Here is a 23,689-nt window from a genome sequence, read left to right as displayed (position 1 = left end):
TCTGGCATATAGTGCTGGTGGCCTCATCTGGGTATCTCATTCATCTCCTGGTCGACTCTGGTGACCAAGTTTCCCTCCGATTTCGAAACATAGTTGGGTGACGGGTTCACAGGCTCATGAACCGGAAGCTGTTGCTGGACATGGCCATGTAAGCGGTCTTTTGCTAGACTGGAATGCTAGTCGAGAGTTGTACTGATGGTGTTTCGTGCTGCGGCTGTCAAGCTTAAAACCGTGTGGAGGGAGGAGTGGGATACTACTTGGAACTCATCCCGCAACCAGTTGTTGCTCTTGTCAGTACTTCAGGAGAGATGGTGATTGGAACTTTCACTAGCGCTCACAGGTGAGTAGTCGTAGTGAAGTGCCTCCACTTTGCATGTGCTGCAACAGATGCATTCAGCTGGTACTTGAGGATCTGAGATGAAGCTAAAGACAGAACGTGGTATGCCAACTAGCTGAAAGTATGTGTCGCTACATGGCCTTGCCTTCAGGCGTGCTGTTCCAAGCATGCTCGAATTGTTGCCATCCACCTTGTGGCTCCTCGCACATCTTCAGATCGCTGATGACGAAGTCGTAGTATCCGTCCGCTGGAAGTTTCCCTTGGTTCACAGTGCCGCCCATAGCGATGTTGATGAGTATCCTGAAGTCTTCCATGCGTCGGGTGCCCTCAGGTATGCTGCCCTTCATGACTGGCCGACCGTCGATGTACCAGATCATGCGCCCTCTCCACCCAGGTATGCCCTCTTCTTCGATCCAAGCGAAGCCGTAAGTGTGTGGCTGTCGTGCCAAGTCTGGCAGGGATGTCTTGACTACTCGATGCTTTTGTGCGTCCTCGCCGGTGTACGAGCCCCAGTGCAAGCACGAGTGATTCTCTGTCTCGCCGTTCCAACTCTCAGCAAGATCGACCTCGCCGTCCGTCGGCCACTTGAAGGGATCAGCAGGTAGCATCCAGTACGCAGGCCAGATGCCTGGTGCGGAAGGGGGTAGGCAGGTGGCCGTCAAGTATCCGCGCGGTCGCGATAGCGTCTGGTGCGAGGTCAAGCGCGCAGAAGTGTAACTCCCGTTCTGGACGAGGGCGCGTACAATCAGGCGGTTGTCGTGGTGGAACGAGTTTGCGGCATTGTCCGTGTACATCTGCTTTTCGTCGTTGCCCCAACCATGGTCGCCAATCTCATGCCGGAAGTTCTGGGACACGGGCGTCGCGATGTCAAAGGACGGCTTCCAGTACACGCGCTCGCCCTGTGGTGGGGGGATGTTTTGTGGCGGAGGAGGCTGCGCAGACTGCGGTCTGTTCTGTGGAATGGGCGGCGGTCCGCCAGGCTGAGGGGTGTGTGGCTTGCTACCCTGGGGGACGGGTGGTGCAAAAGACTGCTGCTGTTGCGGAGGCGGCGGGCCCCATTGTTGCTGAGGGGCACCACCCCATTGCTGCTGAGGGGGACCCCATTGTTGGTTCTGGGGCGGATACTGCGGGGGATATTGGCTCCCCGTGTACTGCCCTTGGTTTGGCGGAGGATAGCCCTGCGGTGGCTGCTGATAGCCTTGAGGTGGTTGTTGGTAGCCTGGGGGAGGCTGTTGATAACCCTGGGGAGGCTGCTGGCCCGGATAGCCCTGGCCCGGGTAGCCTTGTTGGTGATGGCCGCCTGAAGGCTGCCCAGTAAACTCGGAGAGCTTCGCCTTGCCTTTCGCTAAGAGTTTGTCAAGGGTAGGCATCTTGTTGCGCTGCCGTGGTACAAAGGAAGCGACGGTACGACGAGGTTTCCGCTTCAAGCCGAGCTGCCGAGCCACCATGGCCACGACCTCCCTCTACAACAACACGCCTCTAGGCATACACGTCGTATCAACAGTCTACCATCTCCCTCCAAAGGATACACGTCATGTAGCAATACTAGAAGAACAAACAACAGTGGGTATGCGCTGAATACTGCCATCTTCCTGCAAGGGCTAGCATCCTCTACTCTCATCGCGCCTTCCCTCCAGAACCCTCGTCTGCTTCTCTTTGTTGTCGAATCATCTGTCTCTGCCAATTAAAATCGTGCCTTTTCTGATAATATCTGATTCGTCGTATTTTCTTGCACAAACAGGCGTTCACCCACGTTACACATGTGACGTCACATCTCACCACAACAACGGCCATTCACCCGCAGAGCCAACCAGCAACGCTATGCAAGGCAGGCAAGAGGCAAGCCTCGCCCTCCAGATCGCCGGCAACAGCTGTTTGGAACAGCAAGTTTCACACACTCCCACGTAGGCCCCGCGTCATTCTCCGCATCTTGGAAGTCATCGACATGTCTTGATGGCAGTCGCGCCTTGTCGCACACGAACCAACACAACTTTTCCCACAAACAAGACTCTCCCTCTAAAGCTCCACCGCATCATCTCCACCTAACACTCTCGCCTCAGACCTGTTACACCACGCCACTCACCATTACCCACAAGTACAACCCAACCAACATGTCTTCCATCGTCAACGCGCTCAGCGACCTCTTCAAGTCTCTAGTCGAGCTTGTGTGGTCCTTCTTCACTACTGCCGGAGCACTAGTCCAGAAGACGGCCCAGTTCGCACTCAACTTCGCTACTGAGATCATCGACCTCGTTGTTAACTTCTTCCGTGGGCTTGTGGACCTTGCTGGCGGCATTGTTAGCTTCATACTCGGTAAGTGAGCAAAGAAACTCCCGACTCGCGTGCCAGCCTAAGCGCAAATACTAACCACGCGATAGGCAATGTCCTTATGCTTGGCGTCGTCGCTGCTGCTGTCTTTGGCTTCCTCCGGTACCAGCGCAGCCAAGGCAGACAGGTCACGGTCGGCAACAAGAAGCTAAACTAGCCTCTATTCATACGACTCAACCTCTGGGAATTATGGCGGACCAACCACACGATGTGGACAGACGTGAGTATGCTTAGCCACACGGCAGCTGCGTTTCGAATGGCGAGGAACTGTACGACACCCTTTGATGACGGTACCGATACTGCAGCCAGCGCGGAGAATTGATAGGCTAGTCTTCCAATCGTTTACCGAATCAAGATATCCCTTGTTGTTTTCACTCCGAACGCCCACACCCTAGCGCATCCTTCCCGCGCCCAAGGGCTTACCCTTTTCTATTCTGAATACAGTCTTCAGTCTTGCCAATAGAGTCAATCTAACCAATTTGATATCTCTAGCATGGGCCTTGCCACATGTACATATGAGCTTGCTCTTGACACCGCAGTATAGCGGCGCTTTTTTCTTCTACCATGCAACAATGCTGAGCCTCAACCTCTTCGCACAGAAAGCCAAGTCGTATCGTCGTTTGTCAACCTCGACCGAGGGAGAAGGCGACACATGCATCTCTCCAGGCGTGTCCGCTCAGAAAGAGGAACATGATGCAGATGAAGGCTTGCTGCTCGCTAAAAGGCTCCGACGGCCCTGGCATTGGTCCTGCATGCACATGTGCGGATACCTCTTCGTTGCTCTGCTAAGCTTTTCCATCGGTCTCGGCCTCAGCCAACTGTTCACTTTGGAGAAGGATGTTGATGGGTTTATTGGTATGTTCGCTCCATATCGCCTCCTCTGCATGAGTCTATTAAGCCTGCATGTAGCATTTTTCGCCATACTTACTAGACATCAGCACAATGGGGCAGTTCGCACCGTAATATTGACAACGTGTGGTGGTCGGCTAACGCCAGCTTCGCCGCGGAGCCTAGCCTCGAGACGCAAAAGACTTGGGAGAGCATCATGCCGCAAGGTCGAGGCTTCATTCAACACCCCAAGTTAACAAAAGATGGAGAGGTAAAAGCTATTGCCGTGTTTCATGAGATACACTGTCTGGTATGGTTTCCCACCTCTAGCTCACACGGCCCTCTGTCAATTGAATCAAATAGCACGGTCTTCGAACAGCCTTCTACAAGAACGCATACCAGCTCGCCAAACTCCAACATCAGCAACCTCAAGCAAGATCGCTTCCTAACACCGGCTCTCCCCATAGCGAACCCGAATCATCCTCCGAACATCACGTCGGACACGGCCATGACCATACGTCCCCTACAGTGTTCAAGCCGAACCCATTCATAGAGGCTCTTTTGTCAGCCAAAGATGAGGACGACGATCCTGGCCACATCACTCACTGCTTTGAGTACCTGCGTCAAGCACTCATGTGTGCTGCTGATACCAATCTAGAAGTGACTCACCAGATGGTTGGTGAAGATGGAGAGGAGTTCATCGGGACCGAAGGTTGGGATACAGCGAGGGTATGTAGGGACTACGAAGCGGTCAAGGAGTGGGCGGAAGCGTGGAGGGCGGGAGATGCTGGTGGAATCATCTGAGCAGGGTTACTAGTGATGTTGTCAAAATTGACTGCATTGAAGTTTTGGCATGATTCTTAATTTGGTAATTGACTCGGGCATTCTGTAAGTTCGCCGAGAAGTGTTCTATTGAGGTTGCATGTGTGTTTACTTTGAGTAAGTAAGGATATAGGACTAGATCTGGAAAGGGTAATAATGGTTCTATAGCACCAGTGGTCGCCGAGCCCAAGTTTACCATGTAATCACGAAACAGCCACCGTAAGCGACGACTAAAGAGATGTTGTACATCACACCTCGTCTGTTGTGAAATGCAGGACGTTGCGAAAACTGACAGGAATAGGTGGGAGGATAACACTCAATGCCTCCTGTTACTAACCGAATGCGGGCGAGGCTGAGTGGTGTCGTCGATATTGCATAGCCTCCACCATGCGCAAACGCCTAATGGGTGCTTCTTCGCATCGTGTCGCAGTCATGACAAGATGGCAAGACACTACTGCATAACACATTGTGTAAGATTTTGTAACCGACGGCAGATGTTTGTCTCGTGTAGTTCCGTGCTGGCTGTCTCCTTTCTGCGACTGATGGAACACATCAGCGCGTGTTTGCGGACGAGACTCAGCTCGGTGACGGCATACACGTATCCACCGAGCTGGCACTAGGTCTAGCTCTGAGATTTGATGGCAGACAATAGTCCTGCAAAGGGCATGTGTACTCGATATTTGTATTAAAGTATACAATAAGTAGAAGATAGCGCAATGAAGTGAAAAGAAGAGAAGAAAGGGTTGAGACGTTCCATGCATATATCAAGGCGTATAGGGAGGCGGCGGATCCCGCTCGCCCAACTCAGTGGACACGGTGGGCGCGTAATGTAGCCCTCCACCACCATGGCCATGTCCATATGTCTCCCAGTTGTCATCAATAGTCTGACTAGCACCACCCTGAGGCTCGGTAGCCAACTCGTAGGTCAGCCCAGGAGATGTAGGCGTCGCACCGAAAGCTGGTGTCGACACCGAGAAGCCTGCATTTCCATAGATGCCATGTTGTGGTACAGGTGAAAGACCAGCCGCGGGGCTAGTCTGTTCAGGTATGTCTTGTGGCCGTGAGCCGTTCGCGATAGGCATGCGCGATATCGTCGCAAAGGAATCGGTTCGTTGGAGAGAGGGTTGTATGATGATCTGAGGTTTCCGCTGCGGTACAGGCCGCCGTGGGATGTTGAAGCTATGAGTATGGGGAAGCGCGTGTGGTCGGCATTGAGGTTGGGATTGATACTGAAGCTGAGCCTGAGTTTGACATTGCGGTTGGTATATCGGTGGTCGAGGCTGTGCCGCTGGAGCATAGCACGCATACTTCTGCTGTGGTACCGCAGGTTGTTGCTGCTGCTGCTGCTGCTGCTGCTGCTGCTGCTGATGGTGTTGAGGACGGTGATGAGCTTGCGTGTTCCAGCCATTCTGCTTCGCCGGATTGGCACCAGGAAACGTGTTATGGCGTCTTTTCTGGGCTTCTGCCTCAAGTTGCTCCTTGTCGTTCTTCTTACGGTAGTGTCGGTGGATGAGGTATCCACCTGCAACAATCTCAAGGCCGCCAAAGATCATGATGTCGCCAATGTCACTGTAGCAAAGACAGAAGCAGTAGGGTTAGGGAGGGAAAAGTCTAAGGCTCGAATCTGTCCTCGCAAGGCAAACGGAGGAGGAGTGGGTGGCTGAGGCCATAATATCGGATTTGTGCTCAGCCTCTATTGTCAGACTGAAGACACGAGCTATTGGTGCCGTATCCTCCGGCGTGGTGGCGGAGTCGAGAGGTGCAGCGGCCATACAACCCAATCACAATGCCTCGCTTACCTGCCCGAAGCACTCGGTTGCATGCACCCTTATCAGCAAGCTATTGGGAGCACGAAGAGCTATAGAGCTTCTTATTCCCATCGTCACACCTGACGCCAGACGGGTCGAACGTTGTTTCCGACGACTCCTTATCCCATGGGTGCGGGATACAACAAGGCCTAGTAGCACCAACCGATGAGCGTCTCCCGGGTGCCGCTCCGACCTCCCATCATAGGCGAATTTGCGCGATTTTGATACAAGAGGTAGTGTTGAAGAGTCGTTTGAACATTGGCGATACCAGCTGGGCCCTTTAAAAGCTATTGTTTCAACGCGCAGAGCAAACACGCTAGGCGACTGCAGATGGGGACTAACGGAGAGGTATAGCTTACGCGAAGCCACCGACTCGATGCCATCGCAACAACACATCTCCTCAGTTTGGAGGTGCTGCAACCAACTCTCGCAGGCCAAGTATTCGCATTGCTCTGCTCGTTGACATTCGCATCCAGAATGAAGCAGAAGAAGAGATGGTGTCTACCGGCCTTGGTAGGTATCAGAGCAGTGGCTCGGATCGGGACGCGTACCCAGGACGCGTACTATTCACACTTGATCTCTGCATCTGCCGTCTGCGAGATCCAGATTGACCATAGACTCCGGGGAAAAGGACGATGTGCAGAACTGGTGTTTCTACCCTCGGTTCTGGAGCTAGATCTCAACACACTAGAGGCATCATGATGCAATCACTGAATCAGCGTCCGCAGAACTCCTAACTCCGCAAACGGCACATGCAGGTTTTAAACGTCATGTTCGCGCACGCGGTAGATACGTACAGGGTCAACAGCCGTTTCGTACTGCCTCCTGGACATAAATAAAGAGTAGAACATTGAATCTTCGAAGCGCATACTAGTCCGAGACTTCCGATACTGATCGCTACAAGAGAGAGAGCGAACGCGAGATGCTTAGCAACCAAAGCACACGGACCAGACGTGAAGGATACCAAAAAAATGAGATGGACCTTAAATCCGAACAATGGTATGCGGGGTATGTCTAATATCCAATTTGCGACCTCATCGCTCTTTTGAGGGGTGGATCCTCGGTAACCCATGCCGTCCTTTCTATACAAACCGAGAGCTAGGGGCCGAAGAGTCTCAAATCCCAGTCTTCGGCACATCATGGCAGCCGTTATGTGGCAGCTAGCCAATAGCTGGGTATTCTGTATCCTACCTGGAAAAGCTAGGCGTCATCCCGCCGCAAGGCTTGTTTTTTAGTGTCGCGGATCAACGGACGGCTTCACTCGTAGCATCTAGCACATCTTGGCAAGACGCACGATATTTCACCCGAGAACGGAGTGCCTGGTCAATCAAAGTCCGGTCATCTTCGGTGACGATGCGTCCGAGATTGGTAACCCAGCATGCGCATGCAATTTAAAAGTACCTGTGCATCACGCAGCCGAGCACCAGTTCAGACCTGTGTGTATCGCTTCCACTCATCATCATGCTATTTTCATCCCTCATCGCAAGCGTTGTGACCTTTTCGGGTGCAGTTTCTGCGCTACCTCATTCTCAGCCGTTCAAAGAGGTCTTGGGCAAGAGACAGAGTACTACGGCCAATGCTCTAGAAGTCGATCTGGGCTATGGAATCTACCAGGGTACCAGCAACACGAGTACTGGTATCAACAGTTGGCGAGGGTATGCTTATCCATCACTAATGAGGAATTGATGCTGATCTACTGTTTCAAGAATTCGCTTTGCTGCACCACCGACCGCTAGTTTACGTTGGCAACGACCCCAAGCACCATCCGTCAACCGAACTTCAACCATTTCCGCCGATGCTTATGGACCTCAATGCCAACAAGTCGGCTTCAACGGACAATCGAGCTTGCAATCAAGTGGTGCAACAACACCAACCTCGGAAGACTGCCTTTTCCTGAACGTTCAAAGCCCAGCCAACGCGTCAGATCTTCCCGTCCTTGTTTGGATTCATGGTGGTGGATATGGTGCTGGCAATGGCCGACAAGATTTTACTGAACTCCTTACGACGACTGGAAATAACTTTGTCGTCGTTTCAATCCAATACAGGCTGGGACCGTTTGGTTTTCTCGCGTCTGACGAAGTAGTACGAAAAGGTGTTGCAAACGCGGGACTCTTGGACCAGTTTTTTGCTCTTCAGTGGGTACAGACGTACATCGAACAATTTGGAGGTAACACTTCAGCCGTGACCATATCTGGTGAAAGTGCTGGCGGTGGATCAGTCATGCTTCAAGATATGGCCTATGGTGGCTCTTTGGGCGACTCTCTGTTCCGCAGCACCATCGCCGCGTCGCCATACCTCCCCAAACAGTATGCTTACGACCATTGGATTCCGTCACAGAACTACTATGCTTTTGCCGATCGTGCAAACTGCTCGGTTACCGCATATGGCAACGCATCCTCCACAATCTTTGATTGCTTGATATCACAAGATACGGAGACATTACAGAGTGCTTCTGTCGATGTGACAAACACTGCGACATTCGGAACTTGGGCTTTCTTGCCAGTGACCGACGATATCTTCGTTCAGGATGAGCCCAGCAGCCAGCTGCTTGAGAATCGCGTGAATGGGCGAAATGCATTGATCGGAAACAATGCTAACGAGGGGCCTTTATTTGTACCTCAAGACATCACCTCCGAAGACGACTTCCTTACCTGGCTTCGCAACAACTTGCCCGAATTCACCGACTCTGACATCGCAAAGGTGCTGCGCTACTACCCAATCAGCAACGCTGCAAACGATTCTAATGCTGATGAGTTTGCGACGAATGGTGTCACTGGACCTAGTGCGCTCGATCAAAGTTCGCTTGCTACAGGACAGCAGCAGCGTGCTAACAACCTTTACGCTGAACTGACTTTCGTATGCCCGTCATACTGGATGGCAGAAGCATACACTGGCAACAATCGTACATCATACAAGTACCAATTCAGCCCTCTCCCAGCCACCCATGGTGCGGACGTACAAGGATACTTCGGACAGCTAGGCTCAGTGCCATACCTAAGCGCCGACTTCCAGCGCGCATTCATGAACATGTGGGGAAATTTCATTACTCAAGGCAACCCATCAATATCGGCTTCCGTAGCAGCTGGCTCTACTTCGTCCGAAAATACTGCAGATATCACAGCTGCAACTCAATGGCCAGCCTTCTCGGTCGCTGAACCGTACCAGCTCGATCTCAACCAGACAGGTGGTGAAATGGCTATTGGTTCGCTGAATGTCAACTCACCGGTCAACACGACTTACTTCACCGGACCAGGTCTCATGAATAACTTTACACTTGTTAATGCATACACGTGGGAGGATGGACGCGGCATGAGATGCGACTTCTGGAGGAGCGTGGCCGATATTATTCCTGCGTAAATGATGGGACCTAGTATAGCAATGACTGCTGACTACCGTGTACACGTAAGGTGCTAGTAGGATTACTATAGTATTCCATCAATTCATCGACCATGCGTTCACGACTACTCGTCTTCTCATCTTCCACTTAAATCTTACACAACCATGTAACTCAATCGATTTGTAAATTCGATCTCGAATAGCTCAAAGTGTGTATAATCTAACACCAAAAAAACACCACTGTGTATAGGTATACCCCGCTCGCTCCGCATTTCGGAATACCACTATCACCCGAATCACATGCTAATGACATAAGGCTGCTTGGGGCACCACCTGTACGCTCTGGGCTTCAGTCACCATCTGTTTCTCCTCCCTGTCGGTCTTGAAGATCTCCTCCTAATGCACGTTGTGATACCGGAAATGCACATCCAGCGAGTTCTTCCTACCCAGCTGTCCGGTAATGGTTCTCATAACTTCCTAGAAATTTGTTTGTGTGACGCAAGTCTAGATCCTTGAGTTTGGGCGTGCGGACGGAGATCACCGGATCGTCGGCCAAAGGCATAAGATCAGTTGGGTTTGAGCTGTCAGTGCGACGATTTTGGCCGCCGACGCTAAGCAACAAGATCTTTGCTTATACCACAGAGATGGGTGGGACGCAAGATTCTGTGATAAAAATATCATATTCCAGACGAAGATGCTTGAGATTCGGGCAGGCGCGTGCTAAATATATCACAGTATTTTCACTAGTGGGTACATCCGTTCTATCCAGACGAGCTCCTAGGCCGATTTCTTCTAGATTAACACAAAAAGCTTACTCTGCAGTAGATTTAGTGTCGAGATGCGCGTCGTGACGTGCCTTAGCTGCGCGTGCTAGGTTGGGCCGTCCTTCAGGTCTTGGACCACGGATCTGGTCCGAACTCTATTCCGATGCCTACTATGAACCTCACTCTTCATGCTCTCACTCTTTGAGTTTGCTAGACACGCGTTGCAATTTCATTGGTCCTGCGCTAGCTAACGCACCTGATTGTCGCACGCTGCGTCCACGATTCTGGCCGTGACGCTTTTGGGCTCGCTCGGCTTCCTGCGTGCTGATGTGGCCGTGTACCCTCGCTTCGCTGGCGCTTGATACTCTATGAGACATTGGTGCTCCCATACAAGACGAAGTGAACCACCAGTAAATTGTAGTTTGATCGAAGAAAGATGTTGATGAAGGTGGAAATGCACAAGCTGGGAACGCATTTAAGGCCAAGCAAAGGGTCGTCAAACCGTTGTATAGTCTCGAACACAGATAACAGTGCCTTTCTTTTGGAATCATCAAGTAACGTAGCTCTTGAAACATCTCACACTATTTAAATTCGGGATTTAGTTCACTACTAAGAGTAACGCACACTACATGTCTTCTACGCATAGATGTAGCATAACGGTTCTCCATCTAGTGTGCTCATCATCTCCTCATTGGTTATCGTCGGCATATTAAGGTAGTTCATCTGGATAGGGTCATCAAGCCTGGCATCTCGGCTAGGTGGCTGGTTGAAGATGGTAATCGTGCCAGCAATGGACTTGGCTTGGTTGAGGTGCAGCGCCTGCCAAAGCCTGTAGAGGTAGAGGTACGAAGTCAGTCTTTATCTCACATACATGTCGTCCAGTCGCAACTTACCACCATAAGCGGTCGACCATAGCGTGATGTAGGAAAAAAGCAGGGTCGTTTGGGCTGCTGAAGACATCACCGCCATCACCGCCAATCGAGAAATGACCTGCGGCGTGCATGCCGAGAAAGCCATCGGGAAAGCGCCCCTGAAGTTCATCTTGAAAAAGACCGATGTTTTTGGAGGCTGCCCCAAGGGTGACGTTGTAGAGGTTGTCAAAGGTTAACCAAGTAGAGGATGCGTAGGAGGTAAGATCCCTTTTTGCGCAGCGTGGGTTCCAGGCAAGTGGCGATGATGAGGCAGTCTCTCCGGCCATTGATGGAGAGATAGGACCAAGATTGATTTGAAGACTGATCTTTGTTACAAATTTGCAAGTAAAATTTCTTCGAGGAGATCTTGCACTTACTTCTTGAATGGACCGTCCTTGATGCAACCACCTCCTGCACCGGAAGGTAGCGCAATTGTGCCTTTGCCACCCGCACTTCCGTTGTGCTTTACATATGAACCATCTCCGCCCATGCTCGTCGCAGTGCCGTCGAAGACAGGGTGCTTAGTGAGGTCGTCTGTATGGCTAAACCAGTTCCAGTAAGGCTGGGAGCCATTGTATCCGCACTCGTCTCTCAATGCCTTCTCGTAACCGTACACAAAGTACCTACAGATGTGGAGGCGTGACATCAGTTATACATCTAATATGCGACTTGGACAGCCACGACCTACCGGTGCCAGCTTAGAAAGTTACCAGTTCCGTGGATCGTTGTAGTCTGGTTGATGTGTTGTGCAACAAAGTCATCATAGCGAGTCCTGGCACCAGGTACTAGGGCCGGATCGGATTGGGATGGAGCGTTGTACATGCACTGTACAGCACTAATATATGCTTTTCGCTCGTTCACGCTCATGAAAGCCCTGGACATATGTTACTCTTCTCACGCACTCAGATGTATCAAAACTTTTACCAGTCTTTGCGAACTGTCGCGGTAGAAATAGAGCACTCTCCTATTCTCTCAAGTGTACCGTTTTTCTCTGCAAACTTCAGATTCTCAAGGGCCCGGTTCTGGAGATCCGAAAGCAAGTCCCTCTTCTCGATCACCAGTGATTGGACAGTACCGGCTAACGCCAGGACTGCGGTTGGGAAGTCATGGAAACGCATATTGAGGTTGGTGTAGAACAAGCAAGGAGGAGGCAGCCGAAAAAGACCCTAAACACTTGGCTGAGTGACAAGGACTTCTTTTGTCGCGGGCAGGTGCCATTTAATATGCTCGGCTACCCACATCGCGCAAAGAGCATCGCGAAGGTCTACGCATGCGGGGACGGGGATCGAACACTTCCAGTTAAAAGGCCGCAACTACGTTTCTACATATAGTTGAGGAGGTTCGGCTTTTGCCAGCATTAGACCCGGTGGGTGGGACATATTTTGTCCGGTGCAAGACCCGTTTATGGCATGTCCGGGTAGGCTGGGCCGGTGGGTATGATTTGCGAAACTAATGTTCTCATACGAAGGGTTTGCAGATACGATCTGCAACTTGCGATCTCTGGTCTTCTAAATATTTCTACATCAATAAGTATGATTTGATACTCTTGGTTATAAAAGGCTGGTCGAGTTGTACATGAGGACTTTAGTGGTCCTCTGACGTGCTCTTTGCTTGCTCTGGAAGGACAACTCTCTTAATGCGCAGAATGTTGCTGAAGAAATGAGGCCCACTGCTAAGCGAGCATCCGAAGGATCCCAGTACCAGCGACAGGCCTATGGGCTTGATAAGCTGTGAGTACGACTTTCAGCGCCAACACGCAGTACACGTGGATGGAAGATTTCATGTGTAGGTGCGGATGTTGCGATTGCTGAAGGGAGGGCCCTGATAATTAATCCTACACGGATGGGCTGCATTATCGAGAAGGATCCCGGCTTCATCTTGTATTCTTCCATAGCGGCTTGGTGCTGCAGGTGCTCTGGTGTCCACGGGTTGAGATAATTGCACTGCACCCCTGCACCCCTGCACGCCAGCTGGATCGTGCATCACGGCTGGAATGCATCGAACGCCGCGTCCCGTGTCAGCAAGGGTCAACACCAGTGCCGCCATAAGGGCTTGTTCGACCTACTTGAGAACATCACGGCCACGCACTAGAGCGTAGTACTATCGACTTATTGAAGGGCTGAACTCAACACTTGAGTCATTGCTGCTTCACACCCTGACTGAAGCCCATTTGTGCAAAGTCACCGAGTCGTCGAGTGGAAACCGATACAATTGATTCAAGGAGTGCGACAACTCGCGCGATTGGTAGCAAACCGCTCTTTTGTCCTCGCAAATCGATCTCAACTATGTTGTGTGGCATGTTGGATAGTAGAATGACTGATACAAGTGTTAACGACAAAACATGCGAGAGGCAGATGACGAATGAGGAATTGGCTTGAGCTGTGAAGCATAACATTCACGCTGTCAGCCCGTAATAATGCCTTTTTCTAGATCACCACAATCCTTGCCACGAGTTCCATGGTCTTGGGCTCAATGCTAGGGAAAGTCATTGCCGCTCCTGAAGTTTCTGGTGCTGTGCATCCACTGTTCACGGACTGTCCTTAGCGGCTTCATCACAACTGGCTCCAGTAGATCACGAGCATGCCTCTCCAATAAGGAAGCGATGGCAAATCTCTTCGGCGTGAAAATTTGTCAAACGCAGTTCACTCACAAGAATGGCAGGTGTTCATCCCGTACTAGTGAATGATGATACGTATAGTGTTACCGCTTAAGCGAGTCGTATATAATAACTAAGTGCCTCTCGCGAGGTCTGTCGATCGATCTAATAGAAAAGGACATACAGGCATACTCATACAGATGCCCACCCATCTTATGCTTATACCTAACGCCGACGCCCTGTTGATTAAGATGAAACGAGATCCGTCAATGGTATAGAACAATTCCGCCCAATCCAAAACGCCTGATGTCTGTCCCAAGCAGGACCTATCCAATAGTGGCTCGACTGTGTACTGCAAACTCACGTAATTCTCCTCTTCAAACCTCCAAACAGCCCCTTAAGGCCGCTTGACTCTTCCTTCTTCTTCCTTCTGTCACGTCGGTCCGTCTCACCACGTCTCGGTCTTGGCCGGTCATCGCCATAATCTCGAGCGCGGGGCCGATCAGATTCTACTCGACGACCCGATGGCCTCTCTTTCTCGACGACTGAAATACGGCGTGCCTTGGGGCGTTCTTCCGGTTTCGACATACGCCTGCTTCGACGGCGCTCGCGTCTTTCCTCGTCTGAGATTGAGATCTCACCGACGACGGCAGCTGCGTCCTCGATCACGGGCGATTCAGCCTGCTCAAACAATTCGGGCTCTGGCTCTGGCTCATATTCGAAAGGCTCTGGTGGTGGGGGAGGTAGATCCTCAGGCGGCGGAGGCGGCGGCGGAAGGGAAATCCCTCCATCCCGTCCACCAGACATTTCATGTTCGGGACGGCGCATATAACGTCGCTCTTCTTTCCATTTGTAGTAGTCAGCTTCCTCCTCAGCAGAAGCGAAGCGACGTTGACTGTGTGAGTGACGCCGACTGCGGTGCATGCGCTCGGGGCGCTCTCGGCTCTGGTCTGACGATTGATCTCTGCTTGAGGGTCGTTCGGCTTCAGGTTCTCTTCGCGATGGCTTGACAGGCGTCGTCTCCAGCGTGTTCGCACGGGCGCGAGTTGATCTGGATGGTTTCGAGCTAGGCGGAGTAGGATCAGGCTTTGAGCGACCAAAGATGCCGCCAAAAAGACTGCCGCGCTTCACGTTCGGTGGAGTCTCTCGAGTACTCAAGCGTCGGCGCGGCGCGCTACGAGGTGGTGTTTCGTCGCCTATGGGTGGCAATGGAGGGGGAGGGGAGGCGTTGTCGTCGTCTTCCTCTGCTGCTCGTCTGGCAGCATCGCGAGAAAGTTCAACCAACTCTTCCTTTGGCTTCAAACCAGCCGCTTTGGCTGCTTCTCGCTCCGCCCTCTTTTGCCGCCGTAGCCTCCTCGCCTCCTCTTCTTCACGCGCAGCCTGCTCAATCTTTTCCTGCTCCAAGCGTCTTGCCTCCTTCTCGGCCTCGTGCCGCTGCCGTCTCTTCTCATGTCGAAGACGTCTCTCCTCTTCTTCCATCGCAAGCCTTTTCTCCTCTTTAAGCTTCTTACGTTCCTCCATTGCCCTCATAAGCTCCTCTTCGGCACGCCTGACTGCACGACGTCTTTCACGATGCTCCAACTTTCTTGCTTCTTCCTCAGCCTTCAGGCGGGCAGCGTCTGCTGCAGCGAGACGCTCTCTTTCAGCTCTCTCGGCCCGTCGTAATTCACGTCGCTTTTGCCTTTCAGCTTCTTCGTCGACTTCCTCAACGGGTTGACGTTTGCTGTATCTCTCTTCGCCCCTAGTTTCTCGGTGGCGTGAGCGGTATTCGGGGTAGGCCTTCTCATACGCCTTCTCTCTGTCGCTGCCACTACTGGGCTTCTCAGCCTCGCGAAGTCTTTCCCTTCTTCGCTCAGCTTCACGCTCAGTCATGCTATCGCGCCGTCTTGTCCTTGGCGCATCAGGAACAGCCGAAGATGGCATTATTGGCCGCTCCCTGGTGCTAGCACCGCTTTCTCGCCTACGGCTGGACTGATGCTGGCTCTCGCGACGGGAGTGCGAATATCGACGACGAGTCTTCTCCCGACTGGGAGTGTCGGCGGACGGTTCATCTTCGACTGCGAAATCGCGCTCCCTGACCATATGGTCATCAGTGCTGTTGTCAACCAACGCGGCAACGACAGCAGGTAGTGGTGGTGGCGGTGGAGTTCTGCTCGGACTTTCACCAACATAGAGGGACCTCTCCGCCGTGGCGTCGTCGGCTGGTTGAGGTTCAGGAATATCTTCATTGGCCACTTCCGCTACAACTTCTTCCGTCTCCACTTCTGGGTCTGGTACCGAGACCTCATTGGCACCGTTCTCCACAATTTGCTCGACCTCTGGCTCCGCGGCTGGTTCAGCGGGTTCCTCAGTTTCTGGGGATGGCTCTGGAGCCAATACCGCCTCAGCCGGCTCCTCTGGAGCTGCTTCAGCTGGTGGCTCGGGCTCTTCAGCAGTAGCTGGCTCCTCGGGTTCGGGCTGACCTTCAACAGGGACTTCCTCGGGTGGTGCCTGTGGCTCTTCTTCCTCAGGCTCAGAGGAAGGTGCAGGTACCGGCTCTTCGTCCTGTTGGGGTTCTTCGGCTGCTTGTTCTGACTCTGCTTCGGAAGGTGGGTCTTGGACGACTGCGGCAGCTTCTTCTACAACGGCTTCTTCGAGTACTGGTTCAGCAGACTCCACAGGTGCCTCTACCGCCTCTGCAGCAGCCTCTTCAGGCGGTATATCTTCTGCTGGTGTTGGCTCCGGTGCGGACGGGGCTTCCTCCGGCTGGTCATCCGTCTCTTCGCTCACATCAACCGCTGAAGGTTCATCATCTTCCCCTGCAGCTTCGGAGCCATCATTTGAATTGGCCTCTTCAGCAAGTGAATCTGGTGCGTCTTCAACAGGAGATGAAGGCTGACCATCATCTGATTGCTCTAGAGGTGCAGGTTCGGCCGGTTCGTCCTCTTTGGCTATATCAGGCTCATCTCCAGGGGCCTCATCTGGTGTCGCTGCCAGTTCTTGCGCCTCGTCAGTTTCGTCCACATCAGCCTCTGGCTCAACTGGCTCCGCTTCAGCTTCCGCCGCGACTGATTCTGTCGTTTCTGGTTCAGTGGGCTGTTCCGCCTCTTGCTCAATCGCAGGTACATCCCCTGCTTCAGATGCTTGCGGCTCAGCATCAGCGACCTCATCGATCGCTGTTTGCTCGGGTTCTGGTACACCAGCGTCTACCTCTTCCGAGTCAATTGAAGTTTGAGTAGCGTCGATATCAGCCTCTACATCGTGTTCCGGTGGCGAGACAGACTCTCCAGCCTCGCTTTCGCTGTCGGATCTGCTCGCCAGAGAGACATCATCGGCCTCATCTTCCTCGTGCGCCTCTTCTTCACCCTTGGGTTCGTCGGCCGGTTCGTGCACTTCCACAACTGCGGGCGCCTCTTCTTCCGGCTCGGCGGAGCCTTCTGTTGATACTAGGGAGTCGTCGTTGGCAGAATCGTCCTGGGTGGCAGCACTGGTGTCATCCTCGTCGCCTGCTTGCTCCTCCTCCAAAACCGGTTCGAGAGTGGGAGCAGGTGGATCATCGACCTCTGATGTAGGAGCTTCTGCCTCCGGGATGATCTCAGACGTTGCGACATTGACTTCGAGCGATAGTCCCGGGTGCGTATCCGCGACTGGGGCGGACTCTACTGGTGACTCTGGGCTCTCGGCAACTTCATCATCATCGAGATTGGCAGCCTCCTCTACCGACACAGAGCTCTGTTCCTCTTCTTGGGCCTTTGAAGAAAGCTCGGAAGCAGAGTCGTCATCCAAACCAGCACCATCATCGATATTTAACTGATGATCCTCCGCCGCAGCGTCAGGCTCTACAGCAGCGATGGCAGCGTCTTCACTCGGCGGAGCATCTTCGGCATTGGTCGTTTCATCTTGAGCGAGTGCCGAGTCAGGCGTGTCGTCGAGCTGTGGAACTTCAGATGCAGAAGGCGCAGCAGATGCCTCAGACCCTGACCAGTCATCATCTTCGGACTCAGACCCAGACTCACTTCCCGCATCAGAATCCTGCTCTTTTGCTGACTCATCATCCGGCGATGGCCCAATGTTAGAGTCAACGGAAACCTCCGAAGGTTGAGGTTCCTCAGGCCCAACGTCCTCGGGAACCTATACGTGGTTAGTATACATCATCAAAGACTGAACAAAGTTTTGCGTATGGCAATTCAAAATCAATCGCATCCCCGTACGTACCACTTCCGGTGCTTTCTTGGCCGGCATGTCTGGTGCAGAGTCGTGCTCGGCTTCTGCTAGCGCAATGTTCGCTACAACATCATGATCGGTCTCTTCGGGAATAACTTGAACAACAGATGGATCGCCCACGGCGTTTTCAGTGTGATTCTCTTCGACCGCGAGCTGTTCAATGGGCGTATCAACGTCAGCCTCTTTTGAGACAGGGTCTGGGCTGACTTCGCTGGTCGCGTCAGCTGGGATGCTTGCACATGATTCGTCCGGGTTGTCGTCGAGGTTGGGTAGGGCTGCTTCAGTCTCGGCTACACCGGGTCAGCCGCTGTGGTGCATGGCCACTTTTGAGAGGAGAGAAATGTCGATGGTGTGCAAGTAGAAGTACAATCACAGAAAAAAAAAGAAGTTGAGATTCAGATGTGACGGGGATGTCGGGAGCCAAATCACAAGCGGCAGGGCTAGCGCGGAGCAAAACCACGCATCTTGGGACGTCGACAAATTGCGACGCATGTGTCGCAGCCCGAATTTGATGGCGACAGACAGGCTTCCACGTGACGATAAGCTAGTCGCAGCGGTGGCAGAAAGTCCGCAGAATGTGCTGGCAGGTGGGCCAGAGGAAAATATGGGGCGTCCAATGGGGAATTCCCACCGCTGCTCGCTAGCCCGATTCGCCGCCCAAGGGCGCGCTATCGTGGAAACGTGCGTAATTGAGCCAGCGAAAAGAAGTGCATACGACATAAAGATGTGAAACACAAAAAACATAGCATGTACGTACCTGTGCGTGCGTCTGGATTCTCCACGTCATCGGGTGCAGCCGAGACTATGGCCTGCTCGCTGTCCTTGGCAGCCTCGTCGTTCACCGCTGGCTCCAGATCATCGGCTGGCGATTCATGTGCAGTCGCATCCTCCTGTGCGTCTGTGCTTGAATCGGTGATGTTGTTCTCCTCTGATGCATCTGGCTGGCTAAGATCTGAGTGGGGTTCTGTTGGTGCAGACACATCCTCGATACCCGTAGTCGACTTCGCGTCTTCAATACCGTCTTGATTGGGCGTGTCAATTTCGACTTGAATTGGTTTTTGATCAGCTGCGGCTGTATCAGCTGGAGTGATCGTCTCCGGTGGCTCAGGAGGGTCTGCCGCCGGGCCAGAGGATGAGGGCTCCTCGTCCTTTGTCTGGTCTTCGGTTTGTTGAGTAACATCATTTTGCTCTGACACCTCTGGTTCACGAGTGGTGGATGTATCTTCGACAGTCTGTTCTGCCGCTGTGACTTCAATGAGGACTGCATCGTCCTCGACGGCGACATCGATGGGTGGAACAGAGGCTTCAGTGTCGATCTGCTGGACCTGCTCCACAGCCTCGCACTCTTGCTGATCTGATGGTTTCTCTGTCTCTGGCGTAGGTTCAGATATTTCTTGTGTGATGCGGTCGTCTTCGTAGTCTTGGTGCTCGGAAGGGTTGGTCTCACTCTCACCAGCCTGCGATGAAGCATCGGCATCGTCTTTTTCCCAGTCAGATATCTCTAGGTCGCTGACATTATCTTCGTCTTTTTCCCAATCGGAAATGTCTTGCATAGTCTCTGTGGCCTCCACATCTTCACCGTTTGCTTCAGTCTCCGCTGTCATGACTTCGATGGGCGCGATGATCGCCTCTTCACTCGACTCATTGTTGGCATCTCCCATATCGGCGACGCTTTCTGTCGGTACAACAGACTCGTCGTGTGTTACATCAGCCACGACTTCAGTCGCTTGGGTGTTCTCGGGAGGAGCTGTCGTCAAGTCGTCGTCAGTCGATGGAGAAGCACTTGTTGGGTCTGCTTCTTCAGGGATAGTTGTAGCCTCCGGTTCTTCCGTAGGCACCTTGCCTTCAACCTGCACAGTATTAGGCTCACTGTTGCCTTGACCAGATGTTGTATCGCTAGTGTTCTCGGCCGGGATAGGTTCGTTGGCGTCCACTGCGACTGGATCTTCGATCGTGCTATCGGCTTTCAACTCCTCTGTTATACTATTAGCATTGATAACAAAAGAAACGCAGCTCCGTGTTGCCTGCAGTCCAATGGTGAACCGAAAGTGGACTCACCCGTAATCTCAGCGCTCAAGTTATCTGACTCAGCCACAGCCACCACTGACTCAGCATTTCCTACTTCTCCAGCATCTGTGTCTTTAATCTTATCATCGTTCTCAGTCGATGGCGAGTCGCTGGACGTAACTGTCTCGGGCTCTGGAGCTTCTTCAGAAACGAGAGGCTCGGAGACGGCATCTTCGACAGCTGAAGATTCAGATCCTTGAGATTCCTCTTCGTTCTGAGTACTTTGGGACGCAACATCTGCGTGTTCTTCAACCGGTAAGGTCTCGACTGGAGCCTCTTGATCTGCGATAGGAGATGGTTCGACATCTTTATTCCCTTCCAGTAGGGACTGTTCTTGAGCAGCATCCGGTTCTGGGTTTGACGCGGCGGCATCTTCTACTATCTCAGCAACTAACGCTCCCTGAGCAGCTAGTATTTCCTCGACAACAAGTATATCCTCAACAGCAGGTGTCTCCTCAACAGCGACTGATTCACCAGCAGCTGGTGATTCATCAGCCGTAGGTACCGCTTCAGTGACAGTAGTGGCCTCACTGGCTGGCATCTTTTCTGTAACAGGTACCTCGTCGACAACGATGGCGTCTTCAGCCTTTGGTGCTTCGTCGCCTGCAGATGCTGCTTCGGCAGTAGGTGTGACATCCACAGCTGAGACTTCTTCGGGTACCGGTAGTTCTTCAGTAGGCGGGGTATCGTCAGTGGTGGGATTGTCTGTAGAAGAAATCTCTCCAGTAGCGGGCGTGTCTGAAGCATCAGAAGTACCGTCAGCCTGAGAAGCCTCTTCAACGGCGGCAATTGTCTCCTCAGCAATCGGTGCCGCTTCACTCGCAGGCGATGCTTCGGCCGAGGATGGCTCTTCAGTAACAGGGGTGACTTCAGTGGCTGGAGTATCTCCAGGAGCAGATTGTTCCTCATTGTCAGCCGGTTCTGGAGAAACAACTGTCTCGTCCGCCGCGAGTACCTCTTCGGCCGATGTTTGTATGCCCGCAGAGGTCGGTACCTCACCAGATGATGCTACTTCGCCACTAGAAGTCTCTTCAGCTGTGGATGTTTCCACTTCTCCAACAGCAGAAGTCTCCTCGGTGATTGGCGGATCGTTGATCACCGGAGCTTCTTCAGGAGCAGGAGGTTGTTCCCCGACAGCGGGTGCCTCTTCTACAGCAGAGGGTAGTGCTTCGATTGCAGTCGATTCCTCAGCGGTACTCGTGTCTTCCGCTGCTAATTCACTAGCAGCCTCGCCCACAACTGAGTCCTCTGCCGGTGATGGTGCTGGTGCCGCTTCAGCAGGGCTCTCCGCTTCGACTGGCTGCTCTTCGTCTGGAGAGGCCACCTTAGGCTCGGCCACATCTACACCGTCTGCCGAAGTTTGTTCTTTTTCAGGTTCCGCTTCGACGGGTGGCTTTGTATCCTCACTCATAGTACCTGAACCTTTCACCGGCGGCTCTGGTGTCGCAGCAGGTCCTTCGGAACCCGCGTCTGCTGTCAGCTCGTCCGAAGAGGCAGGGGTGTCTTCGATTACAGGATCGTTTGCGGTAGTCTCCTCTGCTACGGCTTCAGTAGGGGACTCGGCAACGACAGGCCCGTTGCCTTCCGTGGTAGGGCTGTCTGTGACTGCTGCTTCATCCTGTGCCTCCACAGTATCCTCACCAACAGCAACCTCGTTTTCCACAGTTGGAGCATCGTTCGGTGGTGGTGGCGGCGGTACGGCCTCGATTACGATCGATTCTGAAGCGTCTTCGGTAGGTTCCTCGATGATAACGCTTTCGGAAACGACCGAAGGGGATGCATCTCCGTCGATGATCACGACCGACCCGTCGTCACTTGGTGATATACTACCGTCATCACTGCCTCTCTTTCCTCCTGACTTCCTCATATCACCCTTCATCAGCTTCTCACTAGTGAACGCTGAGAACATTGAACCACTTCGCTCCTTTTTCATGATGCTGATTGGAACCATAGCATTTTTCTTTCCGTCCTTCGGCGGCGACGCAAGGGGAACGGATTTCGATGGCTTTCTGGGACGAACAAACGCGGTGGGCTTGCCTTTACCATGCTTCTTCTTCTTGCCAATACTTGCGGCGTCTGGGTCTTTGGTGTCAGAGGCAAAATGGACAAACTTCTCAGTTGGGGATTTCGGGGGCTCTTGAGCGGCCTGCTCGGACTCACCACTCTTCTCACTCTCAACGACTACAGGCTCAGGTGTTGCATCCGCTGGTAGTGCTGGCGGCGGAGGAGGCACGGGCTCACTAGGGGGTACTGGCAAAACCTCTGGTGTCGGTAGCCCTATTACCGGTACTGGCGAAGCTGGTGGAGGCGGCGATACTTCAACGCTCGTGGCATCGCTTGATCCCGGAGGTTCATCTTTGACATCCTCAGTCACAACTTCGGCTGCCACAACATCGTCTCCACTACTGGAGGCAGCCTCTGCTTGTTGTGTCGGTGGGTCTTCGGGTATAGTTTCTACTGGGACTGTTGCTACGGGTGTATCTGTTGTTATTGGAGATTCTCCTGGGGGAGGTACTTCTGGTATGGCTGGAGGTGCGGCCTCTGCTAGCCTGGCTTCTGCCACAGGTGGTAAATCTGAAGCATCTGGTGCTGTCGAGGCGATTCCTGATTCTACAATGGTCAATTAGACATGTTAGACATAACGTATTCCAAGCATACCTGCTTGATCGTCATCGGTGCGCTTATCATCAATCACATGTGCAACGCCCGTATAAGAGAATTTTGGAGGAGGCGCAACCACCCGGCGATAGAGAGGTTGAGCCGGTGGTTTGGGCGCGGTAGCATAGAAGTTATTGCCGGTGTTTGTGTTGGGGCCGGCGTATGGGTTCGCCCATGGCGATATCGAGACATTGTCGAACTGGCGCATGGTGGATCAAACAAAGTCAATGCGGTGTTTTGAAACCAGATATTCGATAAGTTGTGCTACACGCTATAGATGTTTTCTTCGTTCCATAGCTGATGACAACAAAAGGTAGGCATGCAATGGCGACATGAGACGTGGGGTGCGAGCATTGATTGCGGAGAGACGAATGAGAAACGGATCAGTCTAGACGGAAAGCACAGAGGGTGGAGGTATGCAACGTGCGTGGCTTCAATCGGCCAGAGCTGGACGCAGCACTGAGATCAGACGAAAGAGAGGTGCAGGACAACTGTCACAAGACATGATGCGAGAAATCGTAAGGAGATGCCTCGCATTGTGGGCGCAATGGTTCGGTAAGCCTCGGGTTGGCATGCGCGCATGCTTCCACAGGCTCACGCTGAGAAGGCGAGTTTGGCCTGTATGTCTAATTGGTCCACGTAGGGAAACGCAGTTCGTTCAGGTTGATAGAGTTGGAAGTCCGGAAGGTGGGGTTTTCGCTGCGATGGCTTTTCGATTATTGGCTCGATGGCGCTTTAGCTTGCAGTTGTGTCGCCAGCGTGGATCGTGGTGCAGCGTTGGGTTCAACGGCCAAATTTCCGGCACCGGAAGGCCTGAGAGCGTAAAGTGCGGCAAAGCATCAATTAGCAAGGTCTGCCCTTCTAACGACCTTCTCGACACCCAAGGGAGGGCCGGCGCTGCAGGGGCATGCATGAGCACGTATGGGAGAGTCATGGCAAAGAGGGAAAAAGTGAGGTGGTTGATGGATTGAGTGACGTGGCGTGGCACGCACATGGGGCCCGGGGAGCACTAAGCGACTAACTCATGAGGG

General features: G+C 52.8%; 7 protein-coding genes across 7 annotated transcripts; 3 read left to right on the top strand and 4 right to left on the bottom strand.

The window, feature by feature from the left end:
• Positions 1-468: 468 nt before the first annotated feature.
• GT037_006005 (glycoside hydrolase family 16 protein) lies at positions 469-1,707 on the bottom strand (the record flags this gene model as incomplete). Its single annotated transcript, XM_038931052.1, has 1 exon — positions 469-1,707. The coding sequence occupies one exon, from the start codon at positions 1,705-1,707 to the stop codon at positions 469-471; it is 1,239 nt and encodes a 412-aa protein (XP_038786741.1).
• Positions 1,708-2,448: 741 nt separating this feature from the next.
• GT037_006004 (uncharacterized protein) lies at positions 2,449-2,822 on the top strand (the record flags this gene model as incomplete). The annotated part of the gene is made up of 2 exons (XM_038931051.1): positions 2,449-2,650; positions 2,716-2,822. 2 exons carry the CDS (start codon positions 2,449-2,451, stop codon positions 2,820-2,822), a joined length of 309 nt encoding a protein of 102 aa, XP_038786740.1.
• A 415-nt stretch (positions 2,823-3,237) lies between these two features.
• GT037_006003 (uncharacterized protein) lies at positions 3,238-4,297 on the top strand (the record flags this gene model as incomplete). The annotated part of the gene is made up of 3 exons (XM_038931050.1): positions 3,238-3,520; positions 3,604-3,803; positions 3,857-4,297. 3 exons carry the CDS (start codon positions 3,238-3,240, stop codon positions 4,295-4,297), a joined length of 924 nt encoding a protein of 307 aa, XP_038786739.1.
• Positions 4,298-5,079: 782 nt separating this feature from the next.
• Positions 5,080-5,868, bottom strand: GT037_006002 (uncharacterized protein; the record flags this gene model as incomplete). Its single annotated transcript, XM_038931049.1, has 1 exon — positions 5,080-5,868. The coding sequence occupies one exon, from the start codon at positions 5,866-5,868 to the stop codon at positions 5,080-5,082; it is 789 nt and encodes a 262-aa protein (XP_038786738.1).
• A 1,716-nt stretch (positions 5,869-7,584) lies between these two features.
• Positions 7,585-9,480, top strand: GT037_006001 (uncharacterized protein; the record flags this gene model as incomplete). The annotated part of the gene is made up of 2 exons (XM_038931048.1): positions 7,585-7,778; positions 7,830-9,480. The coding sequence occupies 2 exons, from the start codon at positions 7,585-7,587 to the stop codon at positions 9,478-9,480; spliced, it is 1,845 nt and encodes a 614-aa protein (XP_038786737.1).
• Positions 9,481-10,859: 1,379 nt separating this feature from the next.
• GT037_006000 (di-copper centre-containing protein) lies at positions 10,860-12,252 on the bottom strand (the record flags this gene model as incomplete). Its single annotated transcript, XM_038931047.1, has 5 exons — positions 10,860-11,052; positions 11,117-11,455; positions 11,512-11,757; positions 11,823-12,008; positions 12,059-12,252. 5 exons carry the CDS (start codon positions 12,250-12,252, stop codon positions 10,860-10,862), a joined length of 1,158 nt encoding a protein of 385 aa, XP_038786736.1.
• A 1,838-nt stretch (positions 12,253-14,090) lies between these two features.
• On the bottom strand, positions 14,091-22,866 carry GT037_005999 (uncharacterized protein; the record flags this gene model as incomplete). Its single annotated transcript, XM_038931046.1, has 5 exons — positions 14,091-17,840; positions 17,925-18,223; positions 18,691-19,908; positions 19,992-22,610; positions 22,659-22,866. 5 exons carry the CDS (start codon positions 22,864-22,866, stop codon positions 14,091-14,093), a joined length of 8,094 nt encoding a protein of 2,697 aa, XP_038786735.1.
• Between the last annotated feature and the right edge of the window lie 823 nt (positions 22,867-23,689).

The sequence above is a fragment of the Alternaria burnsii genome (genome assembly GCF_013036055.1).
Source record: "Alternaria burnsii strain CBS107.38 chromosome Unknown 732, whole genome shotgun sequence".
NCBI classification, from domain to species: Eukaryota; Fungi; Ascomycota; class Dothideomycetes; order Pleosporales; family Pleosporaceae; genus Alternaria; species Alternaria burnsii.
This window is presented reverse-complemented; position numbering and strand designations above follow the sequence as displayed.